This window comes from Ipomoea triloba, chromosome 13, assembly GCF_003576645.1.
Source record: "Ipomoea triloba cultivar NCNSP0323 chromosome 13, ASM357664v1".
Classification (NCBI taxonomy): domain Eukaryota; kingdom Viridiplantae; phylum Streptophyta; class Magnoliopsida; order Solanales; family Convolvulaceae; genus Ipomoea; species Ipomoea triloba.
In genome coordinates, this window is record NC_044928.1 from 10,323,227 (window position 1) to 10,344,682 (window position 21,456).

At 35.6% G+C, this 21,456-nt stretch overlaps 2 protein-coding genes across 4 annotated transcripts; both read left to right on the forward strand.

Moving 5' to 3' along the window:
- Positions 1 to 16,027: 16,027 nt before the first annotated feature.
- On the forward strand, positions 16,028 to 18,975 carry LOC116002903 (VAN3-binding protein). Of its 3 annotated transcripts, none has more exons than XM_031243087.1 (7): positions 16,028 to 16,210; positions 16,295 to 16,597; positions 16,688 to 17,069; positions 17,476 to 17,637; positions 17,729 to 17,778; positions 17,894 to 17,951; positions 18,489 to 18,975. In XM_031243087.1, the coding sequence occupies exons 2-7, from the start codon at positions 16,310 to 16,312 to the stop codon at positions 18,722 to 18,724; spliced, it is 1,176 nt and encodes a 391-aa protein (XP_031098947.1). In that variant the 5' UTR covers positions 16,028 to 16,210; positions 16,295 to 16,309; the 3' UTR covers positions 18,725 to 18,975. The 3 variants fall into 3 exon arrangements, with proteins under 3 accessions (XP_031098947.1, XP_031098946.1, XP_031098948.1); XM_031243088.1 differs by having other exon boundaries at positions 16,040 to 16,149; XM_031243086.1 differs by having other exon boundaries at positions 16,028 to 16,597.
- A 131-nt stretch (positions 18,976 to 19,106) lies between these two features.
- Positions 19,107 to 19,676, forward strand: LOC116002904. The gene has a single exon (XM_031243089.1). The coding sequence runs from the start codon at positions 19,158 to 19,160 to the stop codon at positions 19,422 to 19,424; it is 267 nt and encodes an 88-aa protein (XP_031098949.1). The 5' UTR covers positions 19,107 to 19,157; the 3' UTR covers positions 19,425 to 19,676.
- The last annotated feature ends 1,780 nt before the right edge of the window (positions 19,677 to 21,456 follow it).

A 21,456-nucleotide genomic window follows, 5' to 3' on the forward strand; every position in this document is an offset into this window, starting at 1 on the left:
CAATGAAATAAAAATAATATTATTTTGAATTTTTAGAGGAAGCTTGTAAAGTTTAGGAGATAGAAAAAAATTGGTAGAGTTTAGGTATGAAGAAAATATAGGATAATGAAGAAAAAATAATTTATTGAATTTAGGTATAAGGTTTATCAGTTCTTATATCGTGGACCGCGGTCCACAATGCATTGTGGACCGCGGTCCCAAAACAACGTCGTTTTAGTAAGTGGGGAGACGGAGCCCCGTAATTGACACTATAGTTCATTCCAAAAGATACTGCCTTACATTTGTTTTGATATTATCGAATGAAATTGTAGTTATATCAAAATGTAACTGTAGTTGTGTTGAAATGTAATTGCAGTGTATATGAAAAGATACTGAATAACAGTTTCACATTTGTGTTTGATATTATCGAATGAAACTGTAGTTATATCAAAATGTAATTGTAGTTGTGTTGAAATGTAACTGCAGTGTATATGAACAGATACTGAATAACAGTTTCACTTTTGTGATTTTATATTATCGAATGAAACTGTAGTTATATCAAAATGTAATTGCAATTGTGTTGAAATGTAACTGAAGTTGTGTTGAAATGTAACTGCAGTATATATGAAAAGAAAGTGAGTGGCGCGAATTCATCCGTCTGTTTTCATTAATCAAAACGACATCGTTTTGGGACTGTGGTCCACGATATAATTTGCGAAGGTTTATAAAGTTTAAAATTTTAAATAAGGATAAAAAATAGAGTTTAAAGAGAGAGAGAGAGAGAGAGAGAGAGAGAGAGAGAGAGAGAACCTTCAGAGTTGGTAGAAAGAAAATTTTGAAATCTTGGGGTTGGGGGTTGGATTTCAATTATTTATATCGGAGAAGGAAAAGTATATAAAAGTCTACAAAAGTTCTAAAATTAAAAAGTTCTTACAAATTCATAATTTTTTGAATACCACATGACTTTTAAAAACTCTTTAAAAGTTTTAATTGAATACCACATGACTTTTAAAAACTCTTTAAAAATCTTGATCGAATACCGCATGATCATGACTTTTAAATACTCTCTAAAAGTTTGAATTGAATACCTCCAAACTTTTAAAGTTCATAAAAGTTTTTAAAATTCTATGAAAGTCATGATTGAATACACCCCCCTAAGTTTTTTTTAAAAGTTTTTTGTGGACCCACCATACAACTATCTTATATTTTAATTATTTATTTATTTGAATTATAAATTTAAAGCTGTAATAAAAAATAATTTAAATAAATGTAATTACATTTAATTAAACTGATAACTACATATATTTAAATTGATTTTTGTTGTTTCTCTATTTATTTTAATTATAATTAAATCATTCAAAATTTAATTCTAAAAGATATATCTACTATACTAATAAGAGCCAAAGAGAGTTAGGCCTAAAATGGGTAGAAAAAATGGCGGTCAAATTATTTAATTAAATGGATGGTTCAGATGAATTATATAATCAAATAGATGGTTAAGATAATTCAGATTAATATTATTAATAGAGATTACCTAATTTAACCTTACTTTTATGATTATCCGTTAAGTTTTCCGTTAAATATTCTCTTCTCCGTTAATATTCCGTTAACTTTTAACTTACCCATTAATTTCTATAAAAAAAGGTCTTAGGTTCGAACCTCATCTCAATCAAATTTGACATAATTAAGTTTCTCACTCTATTTACTCTTATTAAATTAAATAAATTAGTAGCTACAACAAAAAATGATACATATGTATTTCTTTAATTTAGAATTATGTGTTTACAATACCTTTATTTGAAAAAATTATTCATTATCAAAAAATTAAATTAAATAAGAGAAATAATTTCATTAGTTATATTGTCTTTATTTTCTCTCATGCAAAGATTTTTTACATTTACATTTATCAATTGATATTCATTACATTGTCCATTATCTTATTTTTACAATATCTTGTAATTAAATATCAAAGTTATAGTACAAAATAATGTTATATATTTATTTACCAAGTATTTTATTAATACTATGAATTTTTTTTAAAAATAATTTGAAGCTAATTATATTAACTACTTGGGGATTGGTTGACAAAGAGAGTACTCAAATAACCCAACAAATTGAAGCGGAATCACTCTATTTTACTCTTATTGAATTAAATAAATTAGTAGTTACACAAAAAAATGATACATATGTATTTCTTTAATACCATAAAAAAAATAAAAAAGAATACTTTGAAACCAATCAGGGGATTTGTTGACAATGAAAGTACTCAAATAACCCATTACCCAGCAAATTGAAGCGAGAAACTACATTTTAATATCTTTGAAATACATAATATTTTAAATTTTGAAATTTTTATTAACTTATTTAATCTTTTTTCTTAAACTAGGGATTTCTTTATCCACAATAACTCATTAAACAATAATGGTTGAACCAAATGAACCCCAAGCAGAACACCTAAACGAAAGTTCATAGCTCCTATATCATAATCCTATTGCATGACGTTGTCATCTATGCTACCAACAATAACCGAATTGCAAATAACACACTACCAACAAAAAGGAAGAGAATACATAGTAAAGATGAAGACAAGGACAATGTTACTCAAAAGAGAATTAAGAACACTTAGAAAATTTCAAATTAAAAGTAGTATTTATTTAGACTATCATTTTTAGACCAAATATTTAAACTATCGATTTTACAAGGTTGCAAATATTTATTTTAGTAATAATTATAATGAATTTTCTATATTATCTTGGATTCATATGCTTTGAGTTAGATATTTAAATAAAAAAATTCGACATTCAATTACCATGTATAAACTTCTCCTATATAATCTTGCATTGATATACTTTCAAATATTTATTTAAATATAAACATTGGGCATTAATCCATTCGCGCAATGCGCGTATAAAACTAGTTATATATTAAATTTGTTAAAAATTTGAAACAAAAATAATAAAACAATACCAAAAAAAAATAAATTCATGCGGTTGATATGGGGTTCTTCGCTGAACACAAAATCAAAAGGAAAAAAAATAAAACACAAGGATTGAAGCAGCCCATGCCACGCGTCTCTCTTTCACCTTCTTTTTTTTTTTTAAAAAAGCCTGACATAATGGGGGTTGTTGCAGGAGAAAGAATTCTCCAAAAGACACAACCCCCATTTGTTGAAAGAACTCATGTGTCAGTTTATTTCCTAAAATTTTGTGTCCAAGAACACTAATGGAGATAGCCTTAGACTATTAGAGTATTAGTTAATATATTATAACATTAATAGTTTAAATGTTTAAGATTTAAAATTATTCTAGCCAAAATCGTCACGGTCGGGACCGCCTAGGCGCGATTTTTGCAACATTGGATATAAGTATGATTGGCTATGACCAGACTCTCAATATCCGTACTGTATTACCTAATCAAATACGAAACACACGAGAAACGTACAAATAAAAAAATATTTAAATGTGTATTTGCAAATATTTTATTTAAATATGTATAACTATTAATTATTTACTACTCCGTATATTTTTAGGATGTGTATTTACAAATATTTTCTTTAAATGTGTAGTTGAATTTTTTTTAATTTAAAATTTATCCTAATGTTTTGCTTTACACTTGCTACAAACCTTTTTTGTAACGAAAGTAGATTCCTATGTTCTAAAGCATCATATCTGAATGGACCATATTTTTCCACGGAAGAAAAGTTGCTCAAGAATTGACAAATGTGTTGTAGTGTTGGGGTCTCATCAGATCAGTTCAAACTTTGGTCTCTATATGGCGTCCAAAAAGTTTAGATTGCTGTCACGTATGTATAAGGTCAATAGGCAGTAGATCGAATAATAACGTCTATTTGAATCTAAGGTGAGTGAAATTGGCTTTTGGAGGAATCATTTTCTCATTTTTATAAAAATCCTCTTTTTGCCATTCATATCCTAATCTACTAAAGCCATGACCAATGGCAAAGTGGTTGTTATTATGAGTTACCCAAATTTCACTATTGAAAAATTCGTTATTATCGTCTTACATTTATTAAAGCTAAAAATGGATAGAAATTAAGATATTTGACTTTTTTTACCATCATTTCAGGTGGTTGGAAATTTCAATTTTGGACCAACCTTAAAAAGTTGTTTGGTAATTTTTGCTAATTTAATGAGTGGTTTGAAAATATTGACCGCAATTTGAACTTTGAATTATAAAAAAGGAATTGTTTATATATAATAAAGATATGAAAATTAAGAAAAAAAAAAAGAAAAAGTAAAGGATAAATAACAAAGAATAACATGAATGAAGGCGGAGAAGAATGAGGAAGAAGAAAGGTCACCAGCAAGCAGTGTCCATCCGAGGAAGAAAGAAGAAACGAAGGAAGAAGAATAATGGAAGGAGAAAAAGCTTTTCCCAAAAAAAAATAAAAATAAAAATAAAAAAGAGAAAAAAGCTTAATTACAATTTTATTTTTTTCTTTTTTGGGTTTCTGCCAAAGAGGAACCCACCAAGCTCTAGCTCTTGCGAGAAACCATCCATTTCTAGTAAACATAGTTTTTTTTTTTTAGTTTCTTTTTGTTTAGGTTTAAAACAAAAACTATTTTAGAGATCATTGCTATCGCTGTTGAGAAAATTTTCAAAAATTATAGCTAATTCTTTTTTTCAAAATTTTCCATTTCCAACAAACCAAATGGTCCGAAATTCTTACCATTGTCCGACCACTGATGGTCGGAGGCTCCAAAAACGACTTGGACAATTACTCTCACAACAAAAATTTGGTCACTTTTGAGAATGGTTGATATTTTTGACCAATTTTGATGAGTTAGTCAAAAATAACGATAATAATTTTTCTGAATCCTCATAATGGTTGAAAAGTTAGTCAAAGAAACTAATTCTCACAAAAAAAAAAAAAAATCAATCACTTCTGGATAGGTCTATTAGGCCTTCTCCATTAGTGGTATTAGACGAGTTTTTTAGAATAGTAAAAGCTAAATGTTGGGTTTTTTAACAAATGTGGGGGTGAGGCTTTAAAAAAATAAAAAACAAATGCGGTAGTGAATTTTTTATGATATTTTTCTCCTGCAAATATAGAGATTTTGGCAGACAAAGGTGGGTCCACTGTGCTACAACGGTTGCGTCTCACGTGCGTGAGGCGCAACTTTCGCGCCCAAGGGGGCGTGTGCAATGCACGCGCTTGCCTGGGCGCGTAAATACATTTTTTAAAAATCTTTTTAATTTTATTCTTCAGTTTTTGTTTTTGTTTTTTTCTTTCTTTTCTTTTTTTTTTCCCTCTCATTTTCTCTTTCTTAATCGCATATCTAAAATCTCAAAAATCGATCACTACTGAGGAAGACCTTATGTTATTTGAAGATCAATAATGTCAAACTTATCCTTAAAATTTTGAAAACATGACCTTAATTAAATATACGGAGTTCTTATTTCAAAGTTTAGTAATTTAAACATACGAATTATTAAAATAATAAAATCGAGTTAAAGTGAAACTCACAAATAAATTTACTTTTGTAATATTTCTCAGGTTGCAACTTGCAAGGGAGAAAAAGGAAAAAAAAAAATATATATATATATATATATGAAAATTAAAGCTAGAGTTGGGAGCTCGAAGTTAATGATGAAATTGCACCTACAATGATTTCAATGGAGAGGAGTCTTAGTGAATAGGCATGCGAAATTATGTGACAGTGACCAAAAATGGGTCAAAATCATTGACACCACATGGATTCAAAGTACCAATTAACTATACTTCAATTCCATCTACAGATCTACATCTACTTAATCCCAAAGTAAAGCCCTTTGCCAACTAGCAATAGATGGGAAAGCACCTTTCTACCCATCTCTAGTCCCCTTCTTATCATGCTTAAGTTTACATATAATATTATAAGAAATTTTTACAACGTAAATCGTAATTATTATTTTAACATCAGTGTTTTTTTGTATTGAGTAGATTTGTATATTAATTTGGATTGTAACATGTACGGGAAAGTTCGCATGCTCTGCTTTAACGTGCGCTTTGTGTGAGCCTCGTTTCTTTACCCTAACTGGCAAAGAATTAAATTGCTCATAGTTGATTAGCTCAAACCAAAAAGGTCAATAGGTAGTAGCTCCCATTGAGAGTTGAATTTGGAACCTTGTGATTATCAAATTAATCGTCTGACCGCCTCGATTGAGGTTGTCCTCATTATAATATATATTATCAACACTTGTCCCCGCAATACCCAATACAATAATTCAAATAGTATACACAATTATATCAAGTACCGAAAAAAATTCAAAATTGCTCGAAACTTTAGAAAAATTCAATATCATAACAAAAAATATTGGTTTTAATTTTTTTTTATGGTACCATATATTATTGTGATTAATATAAAGTTGAGTTATTGTCAATTTTATTTGGGAGAATATGATAACGTTAATACATATGGAGCATCATTTTATTTTGATACTATAACTATAAATTATTTTAATTTTATGATATATAGAATATTGTACGGAGTATATTTTAAGAAAATATTTGATTCACAGTATGCACCAATGTTTTTTTTTTTGAATACTACTAACTCTATTACAATGTTAATGTATCTCTATTTTATACTAAAATGATGAATCCGATCTGCCAAAGGTGAAAAAGTAAAACCGTTCATTATAATAAACATCTCATAATCTTTAATATCTCTTCTTTTTTATTGCAAAATAAAAATAAATAAATAAATAAATAGCATTGCACATTGTACTTTGTAAAGTGTTAATATATAGCTTTTGATTTACTCTTAATACATTCAATATTCATATTTTAAAATGTTAGAGTGCATTATCCCAAATACGTTTTATTTGAATGTTTTAGAAAAAATATAATTTTTCTTACAAAAATCATTCATTTTATTCTTATCTTCATTGGTTACTTATAGGCAAACGATTGTTCCTCAAGCTTTGTTACTCTGAATAACCTCATAAATAATCGCTGGCTAATCCATGCAATCCTACGAGAACTTGTTCAAAAAATTAGAGGAAAACATGGGCAATATTAAACAGGCAATTGAATAACCAATCACCAAATATTTCTTTCTTTTTTTTGCACAACACAATTTAATAAGTTTTTAGTTGTTTTTTTTTATGTTTTATTTACTTGTATTCTTTTGTTTTAAGACTTGTCCTAAATGGATATGTAAGTATCAAAGTCCGGTACATTTTAAAGAATTTTTAGCTTTTTGACTTATGAGATTTCATTTCTTTCTCAACAATAGTTAGAGGTCTTCTTGGGTTATCGTCCAAATACTTTGCTCACTTACAAGCTATCGTAGAGTTTGTTAAAGCATTTCGTGAGATTTATCTCAATCAACTTAAAGATAAGATTTTTTCTTTTTCGTCTGGATTGGTGAGTGTTAAGGTGGTATGGCATAATGTTGGGTCTTGTTGAGTTAATTTATATGAATTGGTATGAATTGTTAACAATTACTATAATATAATTCTTTATTATCATTCCAAAATAGTTGCATTATATTATACATCTGTAATAAAAAATAGTCTTATAACACAACTACAAGTAAGTGCAATCAAAATATTTGTGTAACCCAATAAAATTTGAACAACCTATATATTAATTTAATCACCTTGTTCTTGAGTTGGCTCTTTTTAGCCACCATACCCACGGTCCAAACTCACAACTCCTCAATCCAACTGCTTCTCACTTAAAGCATGCAGCCCCAACAGGGTCATTTTGAGATTTTTTTTTGGTGGGGTTTTGGATGAGATAGATAGAGGAAAGAGAGTGTAGGAGATGCGCTGTGATGTTGTTGCAGAAGAGCGGAATTTTTTGTAGGGTTCATTCATAATTAAAAATACACATCGAATCTAGTTGGTATGTGTTAGGAATTGGGCGGTCACTAACTTTTTTTTTTTTCTTTTCTTTCTCACTTTTTTTGGACCAATATGTTTATAAAAAATTTAAACAATATTGGAGATCGATGCTCTTAAGCTAATTTGTATACTAATCTCATTTTCCCAACATATCTAACCCCATCAAATATAACTTTTCGTAACAAATTCGAGGAACCTGAGAACAATTTAGTAACATGCAATAGCAATAAAAGGGGACAATGTGTGTTTTTTACCATAATCTTTGCATACCACATTGTCAAATCTCTGGTCCAGCAAGTCAACATAATCAATTGCACCAAAGAATCAACTTTTTGAAGATGCACGTGACAATGTTTATGGTGGCAGCATCACCAAAAAAGAAAAATGCCTTCCCCATTTTCTAAAGGAATAATTATTGTTCCTACAAATCCTCAAATCAAAGAATGGTCCATCCTGCATGCTTCATTGCACACCACTGCCAATGTGCCGACCACTCGAAGCTATCTACTAATCCGTCCTTCATTACAATATAGTCATTATCGCTCGAAAAGATAACCTAGTAGGTGGAGTATATAGTTCTTATATTAAAGGATTCTACTTTTGATTTTCTTTCAACGTAGCCTGGGGTCTTTTTCAATACTACTATTTATCTTTCTTTCTTGTGATTTATGAACTATTGTAAATTTATCTAATGTACATCACAAATAATGGTCACAAATTTCTTTCATAACTATATATATTCGAGAACATCTCCCTTGTAAAAAGTGTGAATATATCCACACACTTTATCGTGATAAATCAAAAGCTATGATTTTACCGTTACTAAATATTCAAGTTTGCAATAATTATAAAATGAATCACGCGTTAAAAAATTTTCAATACATAAAAAAATTGACCTCACATTTTTTTTTTTGGTTAAAACCCTCAACCATTGATGAATCTCGATAGGCGGATAAGATCAGTTCTCAATTTTTACAAGAGGGCCCTATTCTTATTTGATACAGTCCATAATCTGAACTCTCTCTCTCTCAATATATATATATATATATATATATATATATATATATATATATATATATATANATATATATATATATATATATATATATATATATATATATATATATAAATATATATATTCGAATTCATATGAGAACACCCCCAACATAAAAATTATGGACAAATCTGAACTCTCTATTAATTAGAATATGTTAGAATATGTGTGTGACTGTGATTTTAATTATGATTTTTATTTTGTTTTTTAGTTCTGGTAATTTTTAAAGGGGTAATTTGGATGTTATGGATGTTTTAAATATTTATAGTATGATGTTATGGATGTTATGAACATATTTGAACCCTCTATTGACTTAATTCCAACAGTAAAAGGTAATACCTTCAGGAGTATTAGGGCATGTGGATAAGCCCCCTTGGGCCCCGACCTGAGCCTGTGTATGGATTCCAAGTGCCCTGCATGCCGCAAGACCGGAACCTGCTCCCCCGACTCCAATATAAATACCACATTTATTGCTAGAGAGGGAGGGGGTGGGACTTTTGGCTATTTCTATATGCTAACTGTGAGCTCGAGAAACTCTTATCCACTGTCATGTATTCCGAACTTTCTAACTTAAACCAACAAGTAGATCACAAAATGATCGAGGCCTAGACTGATTTAGTACCTGGCACGTATTCGTAGTAAGCTCCATATTTACTACATCATTTTGGCGTCGTCTGTTGGGACCGATACGTAGCAAGCCATTCATTTGCTGCTACCGATCTCTAAGAAATGTATCCATATCTCGACTTTTTTAACAAGCAAGAGGTGGAGGATAGATGTTTGAACCTCTAGTCTCACCTCAACTTGTGCATGGATCGCAATCAGACTTTGGGAAGGTGAGCGCCTCCGCCCGAGCCTATGAACATGATCCAGCAAGGACCAGCATTCCAGCACCTCTTGGTGAAATCCCATACCCATATTCGATGAATCCATCAAGGATGGTTGATCCGACATTTCAATGGTGTCAAAATTCCCCAAGATTTTACGCTCTGACGTATTTATTCCAACCGGCTTCAGGGATGTACCTGTCGCAAATGTACACACCGATGCCAAATCCACCGGAAGCCGCTCCGGGTAGGGCGCTCGAGGTCAGGGAACCCAAGCTTCGTTGTGCGCAGTCGGAGAAAAGATAACAGTCCACGCATCCTCGTCGATTGGTCTTATCCCAGTTTGGTTTAGTGGAGAGGTCAGACATTAATGCAAGTCCGAGGAGGAGTGCCTTCGACCGAATTCAGCCACCGTTAAGGGAGGGCTTGGGAGTTCATGGCGAAGGTCAGATGTCTGTAGAAATTCCCGCAATGAGCCAGTAAGGAGATTCTGGCGAAGTTATCTTGTCACCATCTCGTAGGCACAGAGAGGGCCGGAAAGAGGCCTAAGCCGATCTACCTTGGGGAATTTTGGATCAAGTCCTACAAGAATTCAATAGATGGAAACCAGAGCAAGGACCTCAGTCCGTAGAGTTTGGTGCCTCGTTGCTAAGGACTCCGTTCACTACAGAGATCATCAAGCAGCAATACCTGGCAACAAATATTACAATGGGAAGACCGAGCCCGAGGAAAACATCAATTCTTACTACGACAACATGCTCATGCTGGGAGTGTTAGATGTTGTGATATGCCGAGAATTCTATTACACTCTGTCGGGAAGGGCCGCTGAGTGGTTCAAATCGTTAGAGCCCGGGTTGATTAGTAGCTTTGCCAACCTGGCTTGCAAGTTTGTGCAACGGTTCACCACGTCGAAGGCCGTCCGGAAACATTTCACTTATTTAGAGAAAGCCAAGCAGCATGAAGAGGAGTTTTTGGCTATCTTCCTCGTAAAATGGAAAAACGCGATCGTCAAAGTCGAGTCGATGGATGACCGAACAACAATCAATGTGCTTTATTCTTCGCTCCGGGTAGGAGCCCTATATCAAGATTTCATATTGCTCCCACCGTCAACGTATCAAGAGGCCCTTCGCCGAGTAATTGACTATGCCAACGTTAGGGAGGATAACTCTGCCAAGCGACGGCAGGAGGTCGAACCAAGTTGACAGGATTGTCGATCAGATCAAAAAGCAGTCAGATTGGTGGCGAAGAGGCCGAGAAAGGACTTTTACTTACACGTCATTAAACCAATTTGTGGTGGAGGTCCTTAATTATGCCCAGTCCTGCAACTTGGTCCAACTACCAAAGCCAGCTCGAGATGGCCTGGATAAGTCCAAATACTGTGCCTATCATCGGAAGAGGGGTCACGATATGTTGTTCGAGGGTCTTCTAAGATGAACAATGGAGGCTTATATAAATGATATGTTGGTCAAAAGCTCGGACCAAACAGAGCATAACACTGATCTACGTGCCTATTTTTAGATAATGCGCTGAAACCAGATGAGGTTAAACCCGACCAAGTGCAACTTCACCGTTTATGTTGACCAAGCGCGGGATCGAATCGAACTCAGCCAAGGTCAAGGCCATTCTGGATATGCAGGCCCCTACAACTGTTCGGGAGGTACAGTAACTAACCGATTAATTGGGCTGCTCTTAGTAGGTTTCTCTCGAAAGTGGTAAAGCGGGCCCTTATATTCTTCAAGACTTTGAAAAAGGCAAGTGCCTTTGTCTGCGGCAATGATTGATGGCCACTTTTGAGAGCTTAAAAGAGTATCTGATGTCCCCGATAGTTTTATCCAAACCCGAGTCGGGAGGAGATTTAGAGGTCTATTTTGTAGTGACGGACAAAGCGGCCAGCGTAGTATTATATCCGACCGGCTAGCAAGGCGTCTAGCAACCATTATACTATGTAAGCCACACTCTCTAGGGGCCCGAGCTTAGATATTGCCATATGGAGAAGGTTGTCTTTGTGTTCTACACAGCGGCAAGGAAGCTGACACTTTACTTTCAGGGTAGGACGACCGAAGTTCTCACCGATCAACTTATTGGAACAATCCTCTACACAACCACTTCATCTGGTCAGTTAGTTTAGTGGGCTATGATGTTGACATAGTTCGCCATTGAGTACAAGCCGCGACCAGTCATCAAGTGGCAAACTTTGGTTGATTTTACAGATGAGTGCACGGCAAGGAATGCCGACTAGATAGAGCATGCCGATCCAGAAGAACCATGGTGGGAAGTTGTCATTGATGGTTCGAGCAACAAAAAAAGGTTCCAGCATAGGGGTAGTAATCACCGACCAACAACGAGGCTGAGTATGATGCCTTCATCGCCGGTTTGCAACGTGTGAAAGAACTCGGTGTAACATGGATCAAAATCCGCACCAACTCCATGTTGGTTGTAGGACAAGTATCGGGCAACTTCGAAGCAAAGGGCAATCGCTTGGTTCAATACTGGATCAAGCACTTGCCAAGTTGGGTAGTTTCCAAGCACATGTAGTCGAGCATGTCTCGAGGTTAGAGAACGCGAATGTAGATATCCTCTCTAAACTTGTACATGAAGCTCCCAAACACATTTCCAAGATAGCTCGGATTGTAGAAATTCCAACCGCTAGTAGACGTGCTACCGCTCGGCCTGGTGGGGGTAGAGGAAGAAAACTGGGTCACCGACTTGATGGGGTACTTGCAAGAGGGGCGACTTCCTGATGATGAACAAAGAGCCTGGAAGGTTAAGCTCCGAGCACCCAGGTTCTAGATCGTGGAAGGCCGCTTGTACTAGCGATCATATAGTGGGTCATTGATGAGATGTATAAATGACTTCGAGGCAAATCTGGTCATAACCGAGCTTCATTCTGGAATTTGCTCGGCACATCAGGGTGGAAGATCACTAGCTTGGAGAATTATGCTGATCGGTTATTACTAGCCATTGATTCAGTTGGACTGCAAAGAGCTTACTCGAAAGTGCAAGTCATGCCAGATCTTCGCGATAACGCAGGGAGGCCAGCGATGTTTTATCAGCCAGTCAGCATGCCCATCCCTTTGCCTCAGTGGGTAGTGGACATTATAGGGCTGTTTCCCAAGCTTTCTGGGCGGAGGAAATTCATAATAGTGGTTATCGAAAGTTGGTTGACGCGGAGTCGTTAGCCACCATTACATCTTAACAGTGTGCCAGGTTTTTATGGCGGAATGTAATATCCCGGTTTGGCGTTCTCGTTCAACTAGTCACAGATAATGGATGGTAGTTTGAAGTTCAGTACTTTTAAAATTTCATGGCAACGGTCGGAACCAATCGGTACGAGTGTCGGTGGCGTATCCTCAAGGCAACAACCAGGTAGAAAATGCGAATTGGACGATTTTAGAGGGATTAAAGAAGAAATTGCATTGAACTCGGCGGAGCTGGGCAGATGAGCTACCATATATTCTATGGGCATACCGGACTACCCCTCAAAAGGCAATGAAAGGAAACACCTTTCGCTTTGGTTTATGGAGCAGAAACGAGGCTCCCAATTGAAGCGTGGATCCCGACGTCTAGGGAAAAGGCTTACGATGCCGAAAAAAATGAGCATCTGTTGGCGATCAACTTAGACGACATTAAAGAGAGGCGGGAGCTAGCAGCTCGGAGAGTAATCAAGTATGAAAAGAAAGTCAAATCTTACTATGATGCTCGGGTCAAATCGTACTATAATGCTCGGGGATTATGTCCTAAGGAAACGGGAAGCGAGCATGCCAGCAAACTGGGTCAGAGTTGGGGGGGGGGGAGGCATACATCATTTCTATAGTAGTGTACCCTGGTACATACAAGCTGGAGACAACGACTAGAAGACCGGTGGATCGGAATTGGAATTCTAAATAGTTGGTGTTGTTTCATCACTAGAACTGGTGTTTTAATTGTAATAGGTTGTGAGAGGTGTTCGAAGCGTAATTTGTAGTATTGTAAGCCCGATCATCTGGAGTTGTAATTTTATGCTTTTCTTGTACTTGTTCTATTATGTTATTGTACTGAAAGCTGATTAGGCAATTTTCGAGGCGTGGGCTTAAATGAATATCGGCAAGCCCAATCGTAGGCCCTTTTATAATGATCAAAAGATCATAATTACGGCCTCTAGACCGACGGGGAGGAATGTCCTCAACCGAGATCAAAAGATCGAGGAAAAATAATGACCACAAGGTTGAGGAAATAATGACCACAAGGTCGGAATAAACAACGGTCACGAGGTCAGGAAAATAACGACCACAAGGTCTGAAAACGTAGCGGCCACAAGGGTGGAAGAAATAACAGTAAAAAAGATCAGAAAAACAAAAAAGTAAAAGAATAAAGGAATTAAGGAATAACAATGAAAGTAAAGCGGGGAGTTGGACTGAATCACTTGATCTTTTGCATGCATTAGGCTACGGTGGAATTGATGTAATGCAAATCATGGCTAACTTTTGTCAGCCGTTATGGATACACTAAGCCATTCCGTACTTCGACTCTTAGACCACATCAAAATGTAACTAAGGCATTTCACTGAACATCTAGCCTACGCCTCCTCCCAAACCTTACCCTCTCGGATAGAAGGATGAGGAATGCAAATATGTAAGACTCTGTGAAATTGCAATCTCTTGCCAATTCCACTCTCTCATACTCCTCACTCATCACGGTCGTCAATGAGGAAAGGATCAACACACAACATCATTCACAACAAAAGTGATAGAGTAATTGGGCAACAACACCCGACCCACAAGCATTCCAAAGAAGACAAACGGCCACCAGTTATGCAAATGCTACACATTGAAGAGGAGAGTTATTATCAATGGCTCCACTACCGTACAATTGAATGCTCACCATTATACTGTCCGTTACAACTCATAGAAGAAGAGTTGTTGCTCCTGGAGTTAAGTGGTGGCATGTTGTAGACTGAGGGGGACACTTTGTTTATCACACACAACACTACTATACTGACACTAAAACTACTCACTGTACCATCTTACTTCAATAATACTCAGATTACATTCTGGTAACAATACTTACCGTCAAAAAGCATTCTAAGACATAATTGCACACATCTCATCTCAACAACATTGAAAGATCAAGCATGCATAATCTATAGTTCATCAAATCCAACTCCTAGGTAATCAAGCCACTAATCATCATGAATTGAAAGCACAAATGTAGGAAATCAAATCTAGCAATATAGAATATGTAAAGGAGAAATCAAAAGATGAAATTAAAGATGAATTAAGAACTGTTACAAAACTTGAATTCACAATTGCAATCTCAATGCACAAATTGGAAAGAAGATATCCACAATCAAAGAGAGTTGTCAATTCTCCACAACTCTAGATCTCTTCTCACTCTAGGAATTGAATGAGTGTAAAGTGATTAGTTGAATCTAGGTCTAATCTAGAGAGAGAAAATTCTAAGCTAAAATGATCTACAAAAATCAAAAGTGAAGAAAACCCCCTTCAATCCCGTCAAACATCTCATTTAGAAGCTAGGATCCTGATGCACGTACGAGTGGCGTACACTCCCTTGTACGCAACCCAAATTTTCACCTCGGACCTAGGTCACGATCGTGACCCACTCGTGACCAGGTCTAATTCTCTGTCACGACCCCGTCACGATCGTGAGCGGGGTTCTGCTGCCCTTCTTCGCTTGCACTCTTCCTCGGTTGCTCCAATTCAAGCTCATATGCCATCCTTCATGCTCAAAAACCTTCAAAATAGTGAAGTGTACACATTTATAGGGTTTTGCAACACATTAGCACATTTCAAAGCGTTTCCATCCTAAATCACCCACAAAGGACTCCAAATAAGCATAACACAACCTCGAGATGACCCTTAAAAGTAAGCATCTTTTGTCACTTATCAATGGCGTCGAGTTCTAGTTTGTCACAAGGACTTATAGTTGGGAGTAGAGAAAATGCCGAAAGAGTTTTAATTGGGAGGGGTGAACGATGTCCTTTATTTAAAACAATAAGAATAAAGATAGAAAAAAAAAAGTTAAAAAATTACTAGCTTATTTTGATAACATTACCAAACAGAGCTTATAACTTATTAGTAACTTAAAATAAGCTATATGCTCATAAATAAGCTATGCCAATAAAACCAATATTTGATATAACCAAGAAAAAAATATAATTAATTGCATTAAAAAATCCGCATGAAATAATACTAATTTGTCTGTGACCATAATGAAGGGTGCACGTGTGTTAGGGAACATTAAGGGCGTGAAATGTGGGTAATGTTTTCTTTAGAGCGGTCAGAATAATGTTATTTAAGGTGAATCCTAAATTATTTTATGCATCAAAATGTGGGAATACCGGCGGATACGTTCAGCTTTTGTTGTACATTTCAGATTTCTTATTATTCTTCTTGACGAGAGAGCGCTCTAAATTCGCGGAGGTCCCAAGCACGAGACCAGGTGTGTGTCGCCGTGTTGGCAAATCATGTCTCTCTGTTGCTGAGACCTCAGGGCCTGTCGTGTGGGTATATATATATATATATATATTTAATGCCACTTGAGGAGTTACGTTGAGATGATAGATTTGGGGAATGTTTGTGTGCAGAGATTGAGGTAAAAAATGGAAGAAAATAAGATTGTGGGATGGAGAAAGGATGGTGATTGGCTTTTGAGTATAGAAGAGGATGATGAAGAGATGAAGGGTTCTGTTCCTCAGCCGCCAACGCCGAAGGAGCCCATGGATTTCTTGTCCAGATCTTGGAGCCTCTCTGCTTCTGAGATTTCCAAGGCTCTTCTTGCCCAGAAGCAAAAACATGCATATGCAGCAGCTACCTTTGACAAGAATAAACCGGATGTCATTCCTGAGACAGATAATGATGTTGCAGTTGCAGTTGCACAGAATAATCTCGTAAGTGTTAATTAGGTTTTAATTACCATGAAAAATGTTTAGGTTGGAAATCAGATTTATTAGTATTATTAATTTTTTAATGTTGTGCAGTCAAGAGAGATGATGAAGCAGAGAAATGGGCGGAAAACAGGGGCAATAGGTATAGGGAGGTGGTTAAATCCGAAAGAGTATAGTATTAGTAGTAGCAGTAGCGGTGTCCAGAAGAAAGACAAAGCGCGGGTGGAAAAGGCGCATATGCATGCTGTCCTGTCGGTGGCAGGGCTAGCCGCAGCGGTGGCGGCGGTGGCTGCAGAAGCAGATAACAGCAACTCCGCCGCCCTGGCATCCGCCACGGAGCTCCTCGCTTCTCACTGTATAGAAATGGCGGAATCAGTGGGAGTGGAGCATCAACGCGTGGCTGCGGTGGTTAGATCAGCCGTCGACATTCGCGGCGCTACTCATCTTTTAACTCTCACTGCTGCAGCTGCCACAGGTACGGTACAATATTCTTATCTATTCTATTTTTTTCCTAAATTTATAGGTGAAAATCTACTTTTAAGTTTTTTTTTTTTTATTTGAATATCGGAACATTTTAGTTTTCAATTATGAATGTTTTCAAAAACAATAAACATTAAAAAATATAATGATTTAACATACTTTGTATAGAAAAGGTTGAAATATCTTTATATTTAACCATATTTCAATGATTTTGTCGATGGAGGATCAAAATTGGTCATGCCACAATAATACTAGGACCGAATAAGGATGTTTTAATAAAAAAAGACTAAAAATGGATTGTAACCTATAAGGAAATTAACTCATATCATTTTAATTCACTCTAATTCAATTCACCTCCGTTTTACCTTCCATATTAACGGCCAAGTTTTGGTTTGAAAAAGCGTTGAGGGGAGAAGCGGCTCTGAAGGCGAGATTGCCAAGAGAAGCAAAGAGGAATGCAACTATAAGTCCTTGTGACAAAGCAGCAGCATTAATGGAAGACAAAGAAATGGAAAAAGATGATCCCCCCTTTGAGGGTGACTTGCTGCAAATCACCCGAAAAGGTACATCTTATCTCACTCATTCTCTACCCTTCTTCAGAATCACAAAGCTAGATAGATAATAACCTCAACATTTTTGCATTGTGGCTTTCAGGACTGCTGAGATGGAAACATGTATCTGTCTATATAAACAAGAATTATCAGGTGGGTATATATATTAAATATCTGCAACAGACCCATGCCATCATCAACCTAAGTACTCAAATTTTGCAGAAAATTAAAATTTTAGCTTATTAGATTGTGTTTCTCTCGTAACCAGGTAGTAATCAAGTTGAAGAGCAAGCATGTTGGTGGAGCCTTTTCCAAAAAGAATAAAAGTAAGATCTCACTTTTTCATTTATTTTTTTTTTAATTTTAAATTTTTATTGTAGATTTTACATTGGATTTGTAAAGAAAAGATTTTTATTTTACACTGTTAGTCACACAACTATGAATCTATTTTGACATTTTTACATTTGATTAACTATGTTTTACATTTTATTTCGTGACTCTTAAATTCTTACCACATTTGATTTCTTTGACTTAATTTTCATAACCAGTGATTAAATTTCAAACAAGTGACTTATCTTGAAGGTTAAAATTGTCATTTTCAGTCCCTTCCCTTATATCTTTAGAAAAAAGTAATGAAAATTGACAATTTTGGCTTACCAAAAATTAAGTTACAAGGATTAAATGTGACAAAAATTTAAAAGTCGTGAGACAATTTAGTAGTCGGAGGCCAAAAGTGAAAATGGTCTCCTAGTTGTGGGGTCAAAGGTGGAAAAAATTCTAAACAAAACATAGAATCTAAGGAACCACAAAATATGAAAGCATAGAATGAATTCTCAAGTGTTGACTGCATCTGAAATTTGCAGGTATTGTATATGAAGTCTTTGATGACACTACAGCATGGCCATTCAAGAAGGAAAAGGAGAATGGGGAAATATATTTTGGGGTGAGAACTGCACAGGAACTTCTAGAGTTCAAATGCAAGAATAAAATCCACAGACAGAAATGGGTTGATGGAATACAAAATCTTCTCCACAGGGCCAGTTCCATTGAAGAATCTGAGAACTCTCTGAGAATGTTAAACATCAATAAGAGCATTTGACGAATTCAATTCTACTCACTTTTTGCCCCCTTTCCGGTTTGATCTTTGACAATGTCAGTTTAGATGTTAATAACACAAATGGTGATTTGTTTGTAGAATATAATTTCTGTAAATTATTTGGTCATTAAGATGGATAGTGGCTTCAGAAGACAGAAATCCCAATCTGTTCCCAGATTATCAAATAATTTGAGGGTCTATTTGGTTATTTTCCTGATTTGATAATCACATATAGTTTGAGTTTATTACATAAATGATCCCTCGATTATTACGAAATTATCAATTTGGTCCTCAACAATTTTTCATGCCCAATTAAGTCCATCGATTTTAAATTTTTTAATCAATTTGGTCATTTGCTTATTTTGCCGTTAAAATCGAGACCAAATTGATAATTTGGTCTCTCCCTCTCGGTTGTGCCGCCTCTATCTCTGAAAACATGCCTCGCCGGAGCTCTGGTGGAAGATCTGCACCACGTCCTGCTCCTCGTCGAGCTCCACCTCCAGCTCCTGTAAACCATGCCCCGCCCCCAGCTCCTGTCCAAAGCAGTGGTGGGGGATCTATGCTTGGAAACATAGGATCAACCATAGCTCAAGGCATGGCTTTTGGTACTGGAAGTGCTGTGGCACATAGGGCTGTTGATGCCGTCATGGGTCCTCGCACCGTTCAGCATGAAATGGTCGGAGGTCCAGCACCCGATGCTTAAGCACCCACAACCAACAGTGTTGGTGGCTCTGATGCTTGCGGCATGCACACTAAGGCTTTCCAAGACTGCTTGAATAGCTCCGGAAATGACATTAGCAAGTGCCAATTCTACATGGATATGCTCTCCGAGTGCAGAAGGAACTCAATGCTGAATGCCTAAGCCTGAAACTTTTTTACTGCTGTTCTGATAATCAAACTGCTATGAAATCTCCCTCCATGATTATGGGGCATTTGATGCTACTATTATACAATCTTCATAAAAATTTCTCTGAATAAGTTTCATATAATTTCTGATGTGTACTTTCTTTGCCTGTAATGGACCATTATCCATGGTGTCTTTGGTTTCATTTTCAGTAAAAGACATACTGGATATGCTAGATGTTAAAAAAAAAATTGATAATTTTTATATAGTCAAAGGACCAAATTGGTAATTTTGCTATAGTCAAGGTACCATTTCAATGAAAAACTAATTATCAATTTGGTCCCTTGACCCTTGACTTTCAAATTCTTTCCAATGTTGGTCCTTTCGTCAAATTTTGGTTAAGTTTGATGTCAAATAAATAGGTAAAATTGTCCATTCACCTGTTTAGTGTATTATTACGCTGTATATATGAATATAATCTCAGTCGAAGTCTCAATCGAAGCCATATAATCTCAGTCGAAGTCTCTTTGACTAAGATTATATTCATACATATATCATATAAGACAGGAGAAATACGAGTAATAATACACTATACAGGTGAACGAACAATTTTACCCATTCATTTGACCTCAACTTAACCAAAATTTGACGAAAGGACCAACATTGGAAAGAATTTGAAAGTCAAGGGACTTAAATTTTCCAAATTAAAAGTCGGGGACTAATTGTTGAAAATCAACATAGTCGGAGGACCATTGCTGGAATTAACTCTAAAAATAACCTAAAGTTGCTATTTCCTATTTTACCCTTATAACCTAAAGTGGTTATTTCTTAGTCGCCCAAGAGAGAAATAAGAATCATTCACCGCCGTCCACGTGTCCATATCAACGAATCAGCTGATATAATTTAAAAAAAAAACGACGCGGTGACATTTTCGTAAATAACTCAAACTTTGGTGCAAGTAAATGTGTTATAAGTGCAAGTAGCTGGTGCACCTCTGCAAGTGAAAAAGTGCAAGTAAAATCACTTACAAGTGCACCTATTTTCACTTACAAGTGCAAATAATTTATATAACGTTAGGTGCACTTAGTATTGATGCTTAGTGTACATTTTACTTGTACATGTAATACACTTTAGAGTTAATTCAAATTCCTTTTTGGTCCTAGACTTATAGTGGCTTGGACAGTTTTAGTCCTCCATAAAATATTTTGCCACATTTTGGACACTCTTATTGTGACAAGGACAATTTTGGTCCTCCGTCTATAATCCTGTTAGTTGTACATATGAGAGAGGGATATTTTTGTCAATTCAACATATCTCCCTCTCGCAACCTTCTAGATTGTCTTTCTCAGTCCTTGCTTACACGAATCGTCAGTGTTACATGGGTTTGTGGAGGAGCGAATCCACCACCCCCGCCCGTCGCCGCCGCAGCAGCACAAGCAGCTAGAGGACTTCCTCGACGGCAACATTGGTTCGCTACTCTGACAGCCAGACGGAGACTCAAGACTCGTCGCTCACCCATATCTCCACCTCTACAACGTCCTACTTTAACAACTGGAAAGATCTGCAGTTCATACCTGGAATTCAAGCTTCTCCACAAACTCGGCAGGATCTGTAGCGGCTTACTTTTATGCGATCCTATATATATATGAGAGACTATATTTTAACAAATAGTCTATACGATGTGGATATAAACTCAATGTAATTAGAATATGAATATTATTATTATTATTACTACTACTACATATTTTTATAAGGGTATTTATATCTTTTAAAACATATTTCATTTCTATTTCTTAAACCAACCAAACACTATAATATAATTCATAAAGTCTATTCCTTCCGCAAACAAACAATACAATACAATTCCTATCCTATTTCTGGCATATTCCAT

Bases quoted from the DNA above. Each gene is read 5' to 3' on its own strand.
- LOC116002903 (XM_031243086.1), top strand. From the start codon at position 16,310: ATGGAAGAAAATAAGATTGTGGGATGGAGAAAGGATGGTGATTGGCTT. The intron at 17,638-17,728 runs GTACATCTTATC...TGTGGCTTTCAG, and splicing joins GCTGCAAATCACCCGAAAAG to GACTGCTGAGATGGAAACAT. The intron at 17,779-17,893 runs GTGGGTATATAT...TCTCGTAACCAG, and splicing joins ATATAAACAAGAATTATCAG to GTAGTAATCAAGTTGAAGAG.
- LOC116002904 (XM_031243089.1), top strand. From the start codon at position 19,158: ATGCCTCGCCGGAGCTCTGGTGGAAGATCTGCACCACGTCCTGCTCCT.